General features: G+C 32.3%; 3 protein-coding genes across 6 annotated transcripts; all 3 read left to right on the top strand.

Annotated features, from left to right (window-relative positions):
* Positions 1–332: 332 nt before the first annotated feature.
* On the top strand, positions 333–7,609 carry LOC111709988 (uncharacterized). 3 transcript variants are annotated; one of them, XM_023483970.1, is made up of 6 exons: positions 353–486; positions 1,234–1,342; positions 1,643–1,712; positions 3,463–3,558; positions 5,930–6,079; positions 7,008–7,603. In XM_023483970.1, the coding sequence occupies exons 1-6, from the start codon at positions 452–454 to the stop codon at positions 7,094–7,096; spliced, it is 549 nt and encodes a 182-aa protein (XP_023339738.1). In that variant the 5' UTR covers positions 353–451; the 3' UTR covers positions 7,097–7,603. The 3 variants fall into 3 exon arrangements, with proteins under 3 accessions (XP_023339739.1, XP_023339740.1, XP_023339738.1); XM_023483971.1 differs by lacking the exon at positions 3,463–3,558 and having other exon boundaries at positions 333–486; positions 7,008–7,608; XM_023483972.1 differs by lacking the exon at positions 5,930–6,079 and having other exon boundaries at positions 335–486; positions 7,008–7,609.
* On the top strand, positions 7,171–13,267 carry LOC111709983 (SH3 domain-containing protein C23A1.17-like). The gene is made up of 9 exons (XM_023483966.1): positions 7,171–7,186; positions 9,033–9,097; positions 9,760–9,835; positions 10,662–11,046; positions 11,189–11,243; positions 12,027–12,090; positions 12,309–12,344; positions 12,520–12,568; positions 12,924–13,267. The coding sequence occupies exons 1-7, from the start codon at positions 7,171–7,173 to the stop codon at positions 12,323–12,325; spliced, it is 678 nt and encodes a 225-aa protein (XP_023339734.1). The 3' UTR covers positions 12,326–12,344; positions 12,520–12,568; positions 12,924–13,267.
* A 1,124-nt stretch (positions 13,268–14,391) lies between these two features.
* On the top strand, positions 14,392–17,936 carry LOC111709987 (P30 adhesin). 2 transcript variants are annotated; one of them, XM_023483968.1, is made up of 3 exons: positions 14,392–14,466; positions 15,173–15,579; positions 16,375–17,936. In XM_023483968.1, the coding sequence occupies exons 2-3, from the start codon at positions 15,286–15,288 to the stop codon at positions 17,128–17,130; spliced, it is 1,050 nt and encodes a 349-aa protein (XP_023339736.1). In that variant the 5' UTR covers positions 14,392–14,466; positions 15,173–15,285; the 3' UTR covers positions 17,131–17,936. The 2 variants fall into 2 exon arrangements, with proteins under 2 accessions (XP_023339736.1, XP_023339737.1); XM_023483969.1 differs by having other exon boundaries at positions 14,448–14,462.
* Positions 17,937–18,355: the final 419 nt, after the last annotated feature.

Below are 18,355 nucleotides of genomic sequence, written 5' to 3'. Positions count from 1 at the left end.
TTACAGTGTACAGTCCGGTACGCCCAGAGACAGTACACTGCAGTACTAAAGATGTGTACAGTTCTGAAATGACTTTCCTTGCCTTACATCCTTGCCTTAGCCTTTGGTGTTAACTACCAACTCACTTACTCGTTTTCTAGCAAAAAAATATATCTATTTAAAAACTAAAGCGCGATTGTTTCTAGCTCTACAGTTAAAAAGAACTAATTGGCAAAATCCTAATTTTTGCATGAACATTATAGACAGTAAATATTTAAAGATAAAAAAATTTCTCTAAATCTTTGTCAATTTTTAAGACATTTAAATGGTAAACTACATTTTGTATTTCCCGAGACTAGGTTTCTATGTTAACCGCAGTTGTTGCCACTTGAGGAAAAATTTTTCGCGAATTTAGGACGTTATAAAAATTGTCACTTAATGCCCATATTTATTTGGACACCCTGTACAAGTTATGCTAATGTATCTCCCGCTTGCCAAAAAAACTAGGTGGGTATGAAACTTTTAACATCATTGTACAAAAAAAAACATTTTTCTACGAAATTTAGTTTTAAATTACTCGCTGCATAAACTCAAATTTTCTAATCTTTGCAACCTGATGGTGTAATAATAATTTTTGAGTTAACAGAGTTAATTTTTTTGAAATATCAAAGGTCTATGATACGCTTCCATCTCAGAATGTCTATTTATAAAAGCTCTACTGAATTCCTACCGGTCCGACCCTATCCTCAAACTGTCCTGGGATTATTACCGCTCCATGATTATTAATGGCTATATTTCAATATTTTATCAAAAGTACGACATTTAAAAATAGCCTTTGCCTTATCCGTCTGGCTTGTCTTATGACTGGGATTTCTATGTATCTAGTTTGCAGTAAACATCGGGTTGCAAAGATATAGGAATTAGAATATCAGAGTTTGTAGCAAATACTCAATTCCTTTATTTAAAGTTATCACAGAAGGAAAATAGGATGATAATTTTTAAACCCTGTTTGCTTTTCTCTTTAGATCTTTTATCCTTTGTTTATTATGAACATTGGAAGGTAGTGATCGCCATTTTGGAAAAAAGGAATTTGGAAATTTCATAAAAATTTTCTAAATTACCTTTACTAAAAAATAAGAAGTATTGAAGGAAAATAAGAGCAAATTATGCTTTTAATGAATGAAAAATTATTAAGATAATATTCCATAAGCAGTTAAAAGGTTTAAGTATAGAAATCAACATATTTTTTTCCAGGTCTTTGAGTAACAAGGATAGCAAGGAGCGTGAGAACCAGCAGCATAAAACAGGATCCGGAGCTAGAACTCCCAGACCTAGGACTGCTCCTCCTAAACCACCAAAAAAGGTTTTATTTTTTCAACTTTTTTTCGAACTTTTCAGAGAATTTTATATGATTTTTTTTTTAATCCCACGAACATCAAAATGATGGAGATTTAGTTCAGTTTACTTAATAGTTCGGGTCATTTAAAATAAAAAAATGTTTTCAGAACGATGCCGCTGTCGTGTTTTTTTATAAGCTTTCATTATTATTATTATTTATTATGATTAAATGATCATTACCATCTATTACTTTCATTACAATCATTAAAATCATTATTATTATTTATAATTATGTTCATTCTTATCATTATTTTTATTACTTAAGATGTTGAGCCGACCTGAATCAGCGCAGTCTACTCCAACCCCTAGACTGGATAAGGATCTGGGTACAGCAGGTTAGATCGGTACCTGGAGATCATAGATCATTAGGCGTTCTTACTTATAATCCTACTCCAGCTTACAACTAGATGTTGATGAATGCAGCTCCGAGCTTACATGTTTATTCTGTAGTTCTTCTAGCAGGATCTATGAAAAAGGAATACAAAAAGATAATAAATCCTTCTTTATACATTCTCCTAGAGTTTCTTCCCTAAATCTAGCGTTGACATAACCACAGATTTATGATAAATTAATAAAACTGTCTTTGGTAATGTCTCCTTAGCTCTAATTTCAGCCAGTGTGAATGCTTTATGGAATAAAGACAAAGACTAATTTTGTATAGAATTGGTAAATATCTTGAAAACCTGGTTTATCTTTAGAGTTCATATTTGCTAATGGTATTTTAATACAGTAATGGTTTTCTGGTCGTCAATAAGTTTGAATTTGCAAAAAGTTAAAATTACAAATTTAAAAAGTCTTGTTCAAGCATTCATTTGTTTTTATCTCTAATTTAAAACTTTATTTTTATTTTTCTGTCATTACTTTAATTATTCCAAGCAATATTCAAAGTTCTCGCCAGCCTCCCAAGAACGATAAATTATAGGACACTAAAAACTTATGGAGAAGTTTGTTGATGTTATTAAGAAAATTTCTTAATTTCTTAAAAGAATTGACTTTCTAATTTCACGTGACCCTCCATTTAAACATGAGGAGCATGAGGTACCCTTTAAACTTTATACGATAAATTTTATGTAAGATATCGATTTCTATCTTGTGTTAAAATTTTGACATTCTTTACCATTGTTTCTTAGCAGAAATTCGAAAGCAACTTGTATACAAAAACCAAAATTGAAAATAATTTATGAAGTCCTGATAAAAAAAAACAAGAATATATTAACTTGTATACAAAAACCAAAATTGAAAATAATTTATGAAGTCCTGATAAAATACAAGAATATATTAATCATTCTTTTCATTTAAAGCTTTTAAGGGTATCATTTTGAATCGAACATGCCCTTTTTAATGGAGATTGGAGAGTCACTTTAATTACGCTAACAGTCCCTCAAAATGTTTCTTAAATCACATAAGGGAGACTGCTCAATCTTGTAAAGTTACTCTCAGAGCTTGCAAATGTTATTTTTTGAACGCATACATGCTTCAGGCTTTGCTATAGCCCTAAAACTCACCGTGACCTTGTCTAGCCCTAGACCTCTCCATTACCGCGTCTAGCCCTAAACCTCTCCGTTACCGTGTCTAGCTATAAGGGAGACTGCTCAATATTGTGAAATTACTCTCAGAGCTTGCAAATGTTATTTTTTGAACGCATACATGCTTCAGGCTTTGCTATAGCCATAAAACTCACCGTGACCTTGTCTAGCCCTAGACCTCTCCATTACCGCGTCTAGCCCTAAAAATCTCCGTTACCACGTCTAGCTCTAAACCTCTCAGTATCCGCGTCTAGCTCTAAACCTCTCAGTATCCGCGTCTAGCCCTAAACCTCTCAGTATCCGCGTCTAGCCCTAAACCTCTCAGTATCCGCGTCTAGCCCAAAACCTCTCCGTTACCGCGTCTAGCCTTAAACCTCTCCTTTACAGCTTCTATCCCTAAACCTCTCCGTTATCGTGTGTAGCCCTAAACCTCTCCGTTACTGCGTCTAGCCTGAAACATCTCCATGACCGCATCTAAGGCCATAACCTCTCCGTTACCGAGTCTAAGCTCTAAACTTTTGAGCTAATTTTGATCCTTGAGCAAAGGAATGGTATTCAGGACGGTTGAGTGTATCTCCAGGGAGAACTGGAGCCAGGGACGGAAACTCAAGATTAGGACTTGATCCCAGTAAATCTGCAGTACGCCAAAGACCAAGTATGCCGCTTTCATTGCCTCATAGTTTACTCTAGTACAAACCCTGTACAAAGTACATATATTCTTCAAGAGATTTGAATATTAGAGATCGTAGTTTCAAGACAGAAAAATTAGATGGAATTAATGTATGGTTGCAAATGCAATACTGGAACTTGAATAAAAAATCAAAGAAAATGGATTTTTTTCGCTTAGAAATAGTAATCACCTAAATACAGAGGACTGATTGTCGTCGTCACTCGTTCTTTTAATCAAGATACTGCTAAGAATTTACAAAACAAAACCCCTTTATTAAGTCCTTACATCAAACCAAACAAGTTTGTTTTGTGTGTAAATTGGAAACTAGAGGCGCACAGTTATACCAATAATTCTAGCATGAAAAATATCTTCCTTGCGCGGAGATTAGAGTGATCACAGCTACAAGTTCAAAATCATCCGCGGCATAATTATGTTTGAAAATAGATTGAAGACGACAATCATTCAGCTTCAAATGTCGCTGAAGATAGAAAGAGAGGTTTTTCTTATTTTAAATTATGACAAATGTCCTTGCAAGTTGCGACTTGCAACCAAAATTATTTCCTACTAAATCTGTCTATCAAATCTACAGAATATCAAGTACAATAGCAGTACAGTTGTATTAGCGTCACTGTACAGAATATCAAGTACAACAGCAGTACAGTTGTATTGGCGTTCCTGGTTACATTTTAATATTCAGTTTCAGACATCATATTCAATAATGATGAAAGATAAATTGACTCTTTACAACAAACTCTGATTTTCTAATCATTTATTTCTGCAACACAATGTCGTAGACCTTAGATATTTACTATAAATTATGTTTCAAAAAGTTTAAGTTTGTAACATCAAAGGTTTACATTATCAGGTTGCAAAGATAGGGATTCAAAACATTGAGCATATATCAAAGACTTAATTCCTTTAGACTAAATTGTTTCAGTTTGCAGTGAAATCAGTTTAGTTGTAGTCTTTCTTTTCTTTTTATTTACGCTTTTATTTTATTTCTTCTAAGCTAATAATTGGGTTGAAACTTTGTCACATTTGATACCAATTAGTTGATGCATAATTTCTTCAATATCTCATTGCCAGCTAATTTGTACTTGATAATCATTTGTTCTCTTCTATACCAATCCTTGCAAGAGCATATTCTTCGATTACATTATTACATACTTCAATTAGAGAATTTAGATGTCTTGGGTTTTAGAACCCAGTGTTTTTATATGTACTGTACGTACCATGTCTGTACTATCAATGTACATGTTTAGAACCCAGTGTTTTTATATGTACTGTACGTACCATGTCTGTACTATCAATGTACATGTTTGTACACTGGAGTTAAAAACCTTAAAATGAGCATGATAGTAAAAATTTCAAAAAATTTCAAACGAATTGTGAATCTAACAAATGCATGAATTTAACACAAATATGAAAATAAAATACCTTTCTTCAGAAATTGTATATTTTTCAATCTTTTTAATTTTATATTAAGAAATCCAACAAAGTATTTTTCTGAAAACCAGGCATATCAATTTTAAAAAGACTTTGCCACAAACTCAAATTTTCTTATTCCTCTATCTTTCCACCCTGATGGTGTAAACCATTGACATATCAAACTTAGATTATTTGATATAACAGAATTTATAGTTTGAAATATCAATGGTCTTTAACATTGAGACGCAAATATATAGGGATTCCTTTACATGGGAATCATGTTTCGCTTTCAGCAAATCAATGTAATCAATTTCTGAATTTGATTTTTACAATTTCTGAAGATCTAAGATCGATGCTGAACGCATAAATACAAAATGACCAAAGAGCGTCAGAGTCTATAAATATGCATGTTTTTAACTGCAATGATTTTGACCAAAAAATTTCATAAAAACATGTTCAATTTGTACAGTGAACTTTATTACAAGTGGATTTACAGACCTTTTTTCAATTATATCTAGCCCATCATTAAAATGCTTTTGATCTAAGTTATATGCTTGAATAACTCTGAAACTGAAAAGAAAAAATGTGTAAATGTTTAATTTGAAAATGAGTTTTTAAATAAAAAATTTTGCTTTAGTATTTTCTAAATTTGCATTGTATTGTTTTAAGCTCTTTTGATACTTATTCCGGAAATTATTTTATTAATCTCTTTATCTTTTTTAATAAGTCACTTTTGAAAACAAATTTTGTTAGAAACCCGGATTCTGCTATAAAGTATTTTCCCTAACATTTCCCATTCACACATTTTTAATTCAAAAATTATATTAAAAAAATTGTTTTTGCAATCAATGCTATCCAATTGGCTGTTTGTCCACCTGTTTAATAAAGTCTACTCTAGACTAGAGTTTAACTTTGCTTCACCTTTTAGCTACTTTAAACACTACTAGCAAACCCAAGATTAGCTCCAAGATCAAAGAAGACAAGAAGACGAAGGACACCAAGAACAAGATTACTAAACAAGAGGAAAAACCGGTTAAACAGGACAAGCCAGTAGATAAGAAATTAGAGAATCTTAAAAGTAAGTTTTTGTAGAACTTATTTCACGCTTGTTGCACTTATCCCAATTTTGGACATTTGTCTTTTGCACATTTCACTAATTTTCTATAGTTTAATATAACTACTGCTCTATAGGACAAGTGAAGCATACAGTATAGCATTCAAACCTTCTCAATAGATGGGTTTAAATATGCACTCTTAGATTTACAAATAATTCTCTATTTTAGGTCTTATATTTTTAATGTTGTTATATCCTTTCACAGCATCTAGGCATAACCAGACATTTTTTTCGGGGTAACTAACCCCCTTTATGATTATGTCAAACTTGTCATCACTTCTACCTTCAACCCCTCACAACCCATGGCTATTGCAAACCCTTTGGATTCCCATTCGATACCCTTGGAAACCCATCAATACCACTGTTTGGAACTCCCATTGAAGGAACTGATTAAAAAGTTTATTATCAAAGTTTCAGAAGAAATTACATTATATTTTTTCGTCATCTTCTTTGGATCAAGCATTAATTATTAAAATTTACTCAGAAACGAAAAACTGAATTATTTCACTGCTTATTACTAAGGTGAAACTTTTTAATTTTCAATACAGATTTAAATTACCTCGAAAGAAGCAAAAGTAAGCCTGAATTGTTGGAAAAGGACGAAAAAGGGCTTCTTATTTTGATGGTGTCATATAAACTTTTTAACAGATTCGGTAGTGAGTCAAGCAGCTTTGTAACATTTTTTGCTTTTAATTATTTATGAAAAAATTTTATTTTTTACTTTTTGATGTTTTAAAACTTAATTTTTTTCATTATTTTCCCTTTTAAACCATTCAAAGTTGACAATTACAATCTCGTGGGATTTATTTACTTATTATAAAATTTGAAATGAAAAAATGTTTGCATAATTGATGTATTCTCAATCTATTTGTACTTGATATTTATAATTCAGGTGATGTCAGCAAACGATCAATATCTAAACCTACAAGCAAAGGAGCAAGCAGGGATACTTCCAGACCACCATCCGCCATAGGTATATAATCCTCCGCCAGAGATTTATAATCCTCCGCCATGTTTATTATATTCTCCGCTATATGTATAAAATTCTCCGCAATATGTGTAGAATTTTAGGTACGTTAACTGTCCACCCTAGGTGTATAATCCTTCCCCATATTTAAAAAATATAATCCTCCACCATAGATACATAGTCCTTCGCAATAGATATAAAACCAACCCCCATATATATATAATCCTCCGCCAAATGTATACAATCCTCCGACAAATGTATACAATCCTCCGACAAATGTATATAATCCTCCATCATAGGTTTAAAATCCTCTGCAATATTTGTAAAAATCCTCCGCTGTAAGTATCAAGTCCTCCGCCATAAGAATATAACCCTCCGACATAAGTATACAATCCTCTACTATAGATACATAATCCTACGCCATTGGAATAAAATCCTACGCCAAATATATATAGTCGTCTACCATACATATATATTATAATCTACCGTCGTAGTTATGCACTCCTCCGCCATAGATATCCAATCATCAGCCATAGATATATAATTTTTTTTTTACATTTTTGACTCCCAGTAGCCATCCACATGTATTCATCTTTAAAAAATCATCTATTTATTGTTCGAAGACTTTACTCTACACTGTAGATCAAATTCTACTCCTAAATTTCAAATCGTGTAAAGGGACCCTAAGCGTAATTTCAAGTAACCTTTAAACAGTTTTTAAAAAATTTTTGTTTTTAAAAAAATATCATTTTCATTTCTTGTTTCAAAAACTGAATGGCAAAATAAACAGAATTCAACTTTAACAAAAGAAAACGACGTTATCTTCTACATTTTTGATCAGCTTAAGGTTTCATTGGTACCGTTGTAAATCGGGCATTGACATATTACAATTCCTTTAAGGTCGTAATAACCGTATCCTTTGTGTACATAGCTCGATGTACCACAACTGAAGTCTTTTGTATGTAGATTTTAGTATTTAACAAATAAAGATATAAATTACAAGTCTACAGCTGAAGAAAATCATGAATGTAATATTAACTGTGTGCGTAATTATAAATGATCCTCAGTGTAAAGGTTATTCTTAAATTCTTTGTTTTGTCAAATATGAATTAGATATCAATGTTTGTAATTTTGAAAATTGATTATTTTCAATTGTGGTTGTCTACAAAAGTGACTTGCGCATTTCTACTGCAGTAAAACATGTGGGAATTATCAGAATTAAACATACTTATTCTAAAAAAAACGACAATATCTTCCACATTATTGATCAGATAAAGGTTTCAAGTGTACCGATGTGAATCGGGCATTGCAAAATTTGCAAGGAGGGTCAATTGAAATTGAATTAAAGATTGAATTAATCCCGTACAGTCGTCTCTTAAGTCTTATCATTTGAGGATACCCCTGTAATCTTGTTTAAAAATCATAACAAGTGTTGTCATTACAAGATGCATATTTTTCAGATAAGCCTGGAATTTTATCAGTGGGGGCATTGAACGCATTGAAAATCAATTGAGTGTCTAGAATATTCCAAAGATAGCAAATTGTCTAGTTCTTCTCCGACCTTCAAAGTATCATGTGTAACAAAAAAGCATTCGTATTNGTGCTATAAAGTAATCATCGTGCTATAAAGTAATCATCGTGCTATAAAGTAATCATCGTGCTATAAAGTAATCATCATGCTATAATGTAAAATTAGCTGTAAATTTTCAGATTTCTCTAAAAAAATAGGATATTTCTAGAATATCTAAATTTTTTTCATTTAAATAAAAATAAAAATGATTTTTATTTCTGCTTGTTAGAAAGCTCATTATGTCTAGAAATAACCATTGCATCAAGAGTCAAGACAAGTATATAAACATTTTAGAAATTTCTCTTGTCACAACTATCTGTCCAAAAACTTTATGGCACTGCGATCCAAAATAATGGTGTTATAAATAGTTATTTATTTAGATTCTGCCCGGAACAGTCCTATGAGTGATCACAGCAGTCATTTTGACAGGAATATTCATATCAATGTTAATTTGGATTTTTATAAAATTATTATTTCTTTTAAGAATTGAGTCTTTACCACAAACTCAAATTGTCTAATCTCAATATCTTTGCAGCCTAATTGTGTAGACCTTTGATAATTTAAACTTAAAAAATTAGATCAAAAAAAAATTAAGTTTATCTAAGGTCTACGACATTGTTGTGTTGCAAAGACATAGGGATTAGAAAATCAGAGTTTGGGAGAAAAAATCCATTTCTTTTGTGAACTTTGTTACCATAGCTTTTTATCCTCAGTTCGGTGCAGTAATAACCAGACAACAATGGAATAGAAAGACGACTTTAGCAAAACATAAGTGTAATTGATGCTGATACAAAGCAAATAGTTTTACTACGCTTTTTAAATCACTAATTTAGTAAAATTAGTCTGTTGCTCGTGATAACATGATTCTAAAAGTCGTCTTTTAATATTAGAATTTTCTGGCTGTCATTGTAGTTTGGATTGTCCATATTTCTTACTTCCATCATTATTATATAATCATTATTAATATTATCATCATGGTTTTCTTATTATTATTATTATAATCTTTTTTTAAAGTTAAAGTAGGTTTTTGCACTGGAATTTCATATTCGTTTATATTTTGAGTAGGTATCCGAACTAGAATATTCTTTAAGTTTATATTTTGTCTAGGTGTCCGCACTGGCAAGGGAGGCTAAAGAACTCCAGGGCAAATCTAACCAGAAGAAAGAAGAACAAAATTCCGAAGGTAAAATTGTAACTAAACTGGCTTTTTCCCTTGTCGTTCCTTTTCATAAAATTCCATCTTCAGTTTCTTCTATATTTTCCTGGAAAGGAAAATTCCTGGAAAGTAACAGTTCTTTCAATTTTCAAATTTCCCAAATTTAGAAAGTGTCTATTATACCCGTTTTATTCTTGATATTTTTGGTAATTCTTCTAAAACTTAATTTTAAACTTTTTATCTAGAGGCCTATAACGCTTTTAATTGTAGAGAATCGCGCGCCAACGAAAGTTCCTATTTGATGTAGATTACTTTTCAAAGTGCCGTACTTTTTATATTTTGGAAATCCTTTAAAACTAAAAGCCAAACTTTTTTTTGAGATAGATAGCGCTTATTTGGGATTGCACTTGTTTGGGATAGTGCTTGTTTGGGATAGCGCTTATTTGGGATAGCACTTGTTTGGGATAGCGCTTGTTTGGGATAGCGCTTGTTTGGTTATAAAATTGTGTCCATTCCTGGCTCCAATAATACACAACGCTAACCATCTGGAAGAAAACAGCAGGCCTCCAATGTTGAGTTAAACCTTAAGAGTTTTTCAACTTTACAGATTTTTGTTCTTTGTCTAAGTGCATAGAACAATATGAACGGAGTTCATGAAACCGGAAATATTGAATTATGTTCCTTATCTAGGTGCATAGAAGAATATGAACGGAGTTCATGAAACCGCTATTTTATGTTTCTTATCTAGGTGCATGCATAGAAGAATATGAACGGAGTTCATTAAACCGGAAATATTGAATCATGCTCCTTAGCTGCATAAAAGAATATTTATTGAATTATGTTCCTTGTCTAGGTGCAGAGAAGAGTATGAACGGAGTACATGAAACCGGAAATAATAAATGTCTCGAAGATCCAACATTTACATTCGATGAGCCAACTGCAATATCCAAACCGGAGCCAGTCAAACCAGCAGCTTCTGCAGCCAATAATAAAACTCCCATTGATCAACCATCTATTAATAAAGCTCCCCTTGATGCAGCTTCCGTTAATAAAACATCCACGGACCCTGCTCCAATTTCTGCAGCCCAAATGACTGCTGCTCCAGTGGTTGCTGCTCCAATTGCTACTGCTCCAGTTGCTGCAGCTCATACAGTTCCAGCTCCAACGGTTGCAGCTCCCGTTGAAACCCCTAAATCAACACCAAGCTCTATTCCTGTAGCCAAAAAGCCCTCCTACAGGTAAAAAAAAACCAAAAAAAATCCACAATTTAAAAAAAAAATTTGTAAAGTTATCTTACGTCATTTAAGAATGTACTACTGCATTTCAAGTTTGAGAAAATAAAAAAAAGGTTTTTTTAAAGTCTAAGCTGTAATTATTTAGAGTACTAGAGGACCCCGATATGGATCTGCCTCCTATGAAACCCTCTCCTTATAAGGTAAAATAAAAATTCATCTTCTAATGTAATTTGTAATTTAGGCTTGCAGCTCTTTTAAAACTTCGACCCCCTTCTCCGATTTTTCAAGATAACTTTCTTTATATAAAAAAAACATTTATAAGGAAAATTTAGATTTGTGTTTTTAAAAAATGTTTCTTTTTATCATAAGTTACTGAAGACCCAGGGATGTCAATGACAGCCTCAATTTATCTCTTTTAACTTTGGTTCTTTAAGACTCAGAGGTGTTAATGACAACATCAAACTTCTCTCGTTTAAAATAGGTTCTAGAAGATCCAGGGTTGCCAATGACAGCCTTAATTTATCTCTTTTAAAATAGGTTTTTGAAGATCAAAGGATGTCAATAATAGCCCCTATTTATTTAATTTAAAATAGGTTCTAGAGGATCCAGGGATGTCAATGACAGGCTCAATTTATCTCTTATACCGTAGGTTCTTGAAGACCCAGGGATGTTAATGGCAGCCTCTATTTATCTCTTTTAGCGTAGGTTCTTGAAGATCCAGGGATGTCAATGACGGCCTCCATTTATCTCTTTTAACATAGGTTCTAGGGGATCCAGGGATGTCATTGACAGCCTCTATTTAGATCTTTTAACATAACTTAAAGGTCTAGTGAAACCAATAATAGCCTCAAATTATCTTTTTTTAACATAGGTTCTTGAAGATTCAGGGATGTCAATGATAGCCTTCAATTATTTCTTTTAACATAGGTTCTTGAAGACCAAGGGATGTTAATGACAGCCTCAATTTATCTCTTTTAACATAGGTCCTTGAGGATCCTGGGATGTCAATGACAGCCTCTATTTATCAGCCATCTGCATCAAGCACAGGTATTAACTGACATCTGACGTTTTTTGGTCCATTTTAAAAATTTAAGAAATCGATTTTTTTAGCCTAAGACACCCATGAGTGTCCACAAAAATGTCAGCCCATTCGGTCCAGCCGTTCGGCCGGCAATGAAAAACATGTGTATGAATGTCTTTTTTATTACATAGATTTAAAAAAAAGTTTTTTTGTTACCTTTTCAAATCATATAAATATTTTTTAGATATAGGAAAGCTGTAAGGAATTGGGCAGCAAAAAGGAATGATTTTTTTTAACAAAATTTATAAGTTTTTACTCTTTTTATTTTTTAAAACAAAACATGACGTTTTAATAAAACAAAGGTTTTTTTAAATTCTATTTTGTCAATTTTTCATTCAACCTTGATATAAGTAATATAGTAAAATTTTTTTTAAATTGAGATAAAAATCTTGAAGAGGATATAACCCTGCCTAGCCTGCTAGTTAAACACGCTTCATTAGTCAGGTAAACCGGTTTGTTTTTTTCTTTTCTTGCATTTTTTATATTAGCTGTAGTTATTTTAGTTATTTTGCAAATGTCGTCCTCATTTAAAAGTAAATAGAAAAATAATTGAAAAAAGAAAAATTGATAAAAAAGTTAAATTTTTATATCTTGAATACATAGAAGAGATACCGATCAAAAACAACCACATCTGTTTTGTGTGAACACTGCATCAATAGTCCGATTTTGTTACAATGAAAAAGAAAATTGTTTTATTTTCAAAAAATTTTAAATGGGATATTATTGAAAAATTTTCAGTTGTTTAGTTTGGAGTGTTTCTTGAAATATGTTTTTTTATAATTCAGTTTATTTTTTTCAGTTGGACTGGACTGTGATTTGCTTTCTCCTCTTCCTTCTCCCAAATAGTGTGTCTGCCCCCCCCCTGTAACTCTTCTTCCCCCCCCCTTGGAACTCTTATTCTTCCCCCCACCCCAAGCCACCTACAACAACAACAACATCAAATAAATCAAATATTCAAAAGCATATGTTCAATGTTCATGTTTTGTAAACATGACATTTTTAATGTAGAATTATTTTTTAAATGTAAAAATTAAAATAGTTAACTTAAGAAGATTTATTTCAGCGCACCATATTTACCAAATATAAAAATGGGTTGTTCTTTGATGTTTAAAACTGCTACACTGAAATATAAAAATAAATCACTTTTCATCCCCTTAACAAATAGTTTAATATTGTTTTTGTCTTATTCCAGTTTCCGTCTTTTTCCTATTCCCATCTTGTTTCATTTCTGATCTCATACAGATATTGTTAGCGCAACATAATGTACTCGTTGTTATTTAAATTAAAAAATTTAAATTCTCAAATTATCTTGAAAAATAGTTTCTTGTTCTTTTCACATTAAATATAAAAATACGTTTAAAATACAAATAGAAATTTAAAACATGATTGTATGAAATATATAAATACTTAATATAAAAGTTGTATCTCCATGATCTTTTATCAATTAAAATAAGGATTAAAATTTTGCATTTCTAACAATGCATCCTTCTCAAAAAATTAACATTTATGTTTGGAAGTTTAGCGCATTTCTTTATTTGAATAGGAAGAAGACTTTGTGACGCAAATATTATTCAATATTGTTAAGCTGCTATGTACATATGTAAGTCACTGTTACTACGATGGATTTAAATATAAGTACTCACTAAGAAAGCGCAGAAAAAGGAGTTTTCAAAGGGATCGTTATAGAACTTTTCACGAACACACCCTTTAAATTACTTCAATCCTTAGCCCAGTACACCCAAAGCTTAAAAACCTGCAGAAAAATATGTACTTAGTTAAAAACTTATTAAATTATATTATTATTGGGATAGATATTGTATATGTATAAAAATGTATACCTATCTATCCAGTTTATTATGAAATAAAGTATTTTTAGTCAATAATCAACAAATAGTTTACAATAAATTGGTGCAATACATTGGTCAATGACATTATCTTATTAATAACATTATCTGTCCTAGCTGCATCATTTCCACACTTCTACTCAGCTTAAATTCATTTCACTGCACGTACTGTGGGATAGTTTTGACTGTTGATCACATCAAATGATAAAAATGAATGAAGAGGTTGTATTTGTTACACCCTTGATAAAACATTCTCTTTGCTTGACGAATCCGAACAAAAGCGTAAATTGGAGGAGGGGGGGGGGGGCATGCAGGAGGTCAGGGGCGTATTATACACAGGGATAAGTGAAAACTATGTTGAAATTTATTTTGTGTGTCGACATGAAGTTTCATGTATTAATTTCTTTTATCTCAGTAAACATGCTCAGTCATATTTTGTGTGTTAGAGAGTGAAGAAGCAATCATTCATTTAAGTCCTGTCTCAAATTCAAAACGTTGGTAATTGAAAATAATAATGATAATTATCACCCTGCTTTTATATTTAACATAAAAGTTACCCTACAGGGTTATTCACAAAGGATGAGACTTAAGAGACGACTGTACGGAATGTATGCATGTCTGTTTCCTCAAATTCATGCATTCCTGGAACTGTAATTTTCTTTCTTTCTTAGACAAATAATCAAATATACCATTAAACGGCTTTATTATAATTCAAGACAGAAAACTTTTAACTTGGGATCGTCATAATTAAAAGAGTTTCCGGTCATCTTTACAGTCTCATCCAAGCTTTCCTGGCAACTTTTATAAACCTTTTGTAACTCCTAAGAATTCGAATTTATCTTATTTTTTGAGTTGGCTCCTGTACTTGTTAAACTTTTTAACCATTTTGTTTGACAAAAATATAATACCCATTACAGGTTTCACTAAAAAGAAATTACTTTAATGACGACCTAAAACTCAATAAATATGACGACAGAGCTGTAGGGTTACTCTAAAAGGATTATACTTTAGAGATGACGGGATTATTTCTGCCTTTTTTTTTACATTTTTGACTCCCAGTAGCCATCCTCATGTATTCATCTTCAAAAAATCATCTATTTTATCCTTCGAACATTATTGATCAGATAAAGGTTTCAAGTGTACCGATGTAATCTTGTTTAATAATCATAACAAGTGTTGTCATTACAAGATGCATATTTTTCAGATAAGCCTGGAATTTTATCAGTGGGGGCATTGAACGCATTGAAAATCAATTGAGTGTCTAGAATATTCCAAAGATAGCAAATTGTCTAGTTCTTCTCCGACCTTCAAAGTATCATGTGTAACAAAAAAGCATTCGTATTCCTCCTACTCGTATCCAGTCTTATCCGACCGGAAGCCTCCACCTGGTCAAGAAATAAGGATTATGGATTACGACGATGTAAATCTGATTCAGATTGTGATAGCAACAAGTTCTGTTTCTTCAATAGAGACGATGGGTATTGCAATCCTTGTATCGATTGTACAGAAAGATACAAAAGGAAAACTCCTGTAGGGGTTTGCGCCAAGAGCAGAAGCTTATGTGGTTCATGTATAACAGGATATATGGACATAGACGGAGAATGCGTACAGGTAATCTTTAATCCTTTTTGAAAGATCAAAATTATTGTCAGATCCCGCTAAAATGTGCCCGGTTGGTTCAACAGATAAAAAAAAACTCCTATTGTACCTTTGCTATAATTGCATGAAAACCGATTTAAAAAATCGTTTTGTTTTGTTTGAGACCAATTTATCGATCCTAAAGATAAAAAAACACTTAGAAGTAATGATTTTAGTTGTTTGTAAATATATTTTTGGCTGTTCTAGTTCTCTTTTGTGTTATTTATTTGTATCCAAAATATATATTAAAGATTAACAGTCGGTCAGAATAACAAAAGTTGAGCCTCAAAATAATTCTCTTTTTTCAAAATCCTCTGTAAAATCAGACATTTCTGCGTAATTTGTTTATGCCACCTCCCTCCCCCTCCCCCCTAAACACATCTTTGTATATGCCCCTGAATTAGTATTTAACTTGTCTCCAAAGAATGTTCTCGGTAATTTGCACAGATAACGTTGCAACACTAGACATTAGTCATCTAAATTTGTATTCCCAAAAATTTATTTGCAATTCCAAAAGAATGAAAACAGGAATTTTAATTGATTTTTTTTCCGTTTAGTTTTTGAGGAGGAACTTGAGAAAAAATGTAACCCGGAAAATAAGTTTGACGTCACAGACAGATGGATTTTTTTTCTCAATAATGATTTTCGGCTGGTCTGAAAAATATTTTTTTAAGATGAGCTGTGATTCATCTAATTTAAGACATAGAGCTGCAGTTGAATAAAAATTAAGATAATTTTTTATCTTAAAAGTAATTCTTCTTGATTTAGGGGGATTTGACTTTGCCTGAACCTACCAGCACCATATTTCTGGAAGATAGGACTTATTCTGAAAACCCATGGATAATCGCAGGCTATGTTGTCGGAGGAATCAGTGTATTGCTGACTGGCTGGCTGGCTAAGAAAGCTATACTATTTATAAAAAGAAGAGCTAGGGAAAAAAAGAAAGTTGATGAGCAAATTAATCTTAATATGGCTCTTTTAGAATCTAGAAATGCCGGAGATAACAATGAAACCAAAAATCTTAACTCGCCTACTGATACCCCTCCTCCCCCTGTATCTACTGATAGTTCTACTCCCCCTTGTTCAGACGAGGGCGAGATTGAGGGCCTAATTGCAGCAAACGTTGATGAAACACTTACCAAAGCTACACCATGTACTCCTCCACCTCCAAGAAGTACTCCGCTGCGTAGAAGCCATCCACCTCCTATAAGTACTCTGTCCCCTAGAAGTCATCCAGGACCACAAAGTACTTCAACGCATCCTAGAATCCCTTCACCGCCTAGAACTCCTTCACCGCCTAGAAGTTCTTCACCGCCTAGAAGTTCTTCACTGCCTAGAAGTCATTCACTGCCTAGTAATTCTTCACCGCCTAGAAGTCCTCCACCGCCATATAGTCCTCCCCCACCTAGTAGTCCATCAGGACCTAGAAGTCCACCAAGACCTAGAAGTCCACCACCACCGGGAAGCCATTCTTACTTAAAAGTTCTCCACCGCCTAGAAGTATGCATCAGTAATCAATCATAAGTTTAGTAACATTGATCCTAGCTTTCCATGAGGGTCAAAGGTTTGTCAGAGTTTTGAAAACCTTTGGCAACTTTGTATGTGAACCTGCCAGGGCCATATTTTTCCTTTTTTTAGCTTTACAATGTTCATTATTAATATCAAATTGGAAATTAACCGTGATCTTGCCAAAGTGTTATTTTGCTTGCTCTATTCTTCTCTAGCTGTCTTTCAAACTTCTGAACTTTCAAGGATTACTTTTTATACTAAAATCACTATGAAAAATTAACTAAAGGCATTTATTGAAATTTTATCAATAAGATCTCCTCTTTTAGAACATAAATTTCTTCGTAATAATAATATTCGCTTTTTTTCACTTTATCACTAAAAAATTCTACAATCTGCAGTACTCGCAAAAACTTGTGAAATTTAAAATAAAATGTTTTTAATCCAATTTAAGGCATGTCCGATTAACAATGGTGCCCTTAAAAGTATGAGTTAGACATCCATGTTTGTAATGGTAAAAACTGATAAGCTTTAATTGAATTTTTAGTTATAAAAACTAAAAAAGTGATTTGGGTATTTTTGCTACAAAGCTTTACAGGGTACAGTCGTGAATCGTACAAGCCCCTCTTTATATGGAGAGTCTCTTTATATGGAGAGTCTCTTTATATGGAGAGTCTCTTTATATGGAGAGTCTCTTTATATGGAGAGTCTCTTTATATAGAGAGTCTCTTTATATAGAGAGTCTCTTTATATGGAGAGTCTCTTGAAATTACGTTAAAATCCCTTAAGTATTAAATTTTAAATCTAAAAATTATGAATGCATTTCCCAGTACAAAAATATCATAATTGCAAAAGACATGTTGTAATTGATTTATTATTATGTATTATTGATTAGAAATATATATATTTAAACTTATATCCATAATTTCTATTTTTGCTAAACAATTGTAAACTTTCTTAGTTTACGTGGGCGGTGTGAATTCCACTCCAATTTAGACAGATGGGAAAGGTCATATATATTCAAACTAAATTACTGCAAGGCCGACGTACTTTGTGACCTCGTGGCTCCTCTAATTGTTACACGTCAAAGTCAATGAAAATTAAATTAAATCAGTTGTATATTTTTAGACATTTAAACTTATTTTCTTGCTAAAAGCTCTTTTTTTCGATCTAACGCATTTTTCCTTTATTTTGCCGTGAATTTAAATCGATTTCTCTTCCTAAAGATCGGATGATTTTTATC

The sequence above is a fragment of the Eurytemora carolleeae genome, unplaced genomic scaffold (assembly GCF_000591075.1).
Source record: "Eurytemora carolleeae unplaced genomic scaffold, Eaff_2.0 scaffold922, whole genome shotgun sequence".
NCBI lineage: Eukaryota > Metazoa > Arthropoda > Copepoda > Calanoida > Temoridae > Eurytemora > Eurytemora carolleeae.
This window is presented reverse-complemented; position numbering and strand designations above follow the sequence as displayed.

Bases quoted from the DNA above. Each gene is read 5' to 3' on its own strand.
- LOC111709988 (XM_023483970.1), top strand. From the start codon at position 452: ATGCTAATGTATCTCCCGCTTGCCAAAAAAACTAG. The intron at 487-1,233 runs GTGGGTATGAAA...ATTTTTTTCCAG, and splicing joins CCGCTTGCCAAAAAAACTAG to GTCTTTGAGTAACAAGGATA. The intron at 3,559-5,929 runs GTATGCCGCTTT...TTCACCTTTTAG, and splicing joins TGCAGTACGCCAAAGACCAA to CTACTTTAAACACTACTAGC.
- LOC111709983 (XM_023483966.1), top strand. The intron at 9,836-10,661 runs GTAAAATTGTAA...TTCCTTGTCTAG, and splicing joins AGAAGAACAAAATTCCGAAG to GTGCAGAGAAGAGTATGAAC. The intron at 11,244-12,026 runs GTAAAATAAAAA...CTTTTAACATAG, and splicing joins TGAAACCCTCTCCTTATAAG to GTCCTTGAGGATCCTGGGAT.
- LOC111709987 (XM_023483968.1), top strand. From the start codon at position 15,286: ATGTGTAACAAAAAAGCATTCGTATTCCTCCTACTCGTATCCAGTCTT. The intron at 15,580-16,374 runs GTAATCTTTAAT...TTCTTGATTTAG, and splicing joins TAGACGGAGAATGCGTACAG to GGGGATTTGACTTTGCCTGA.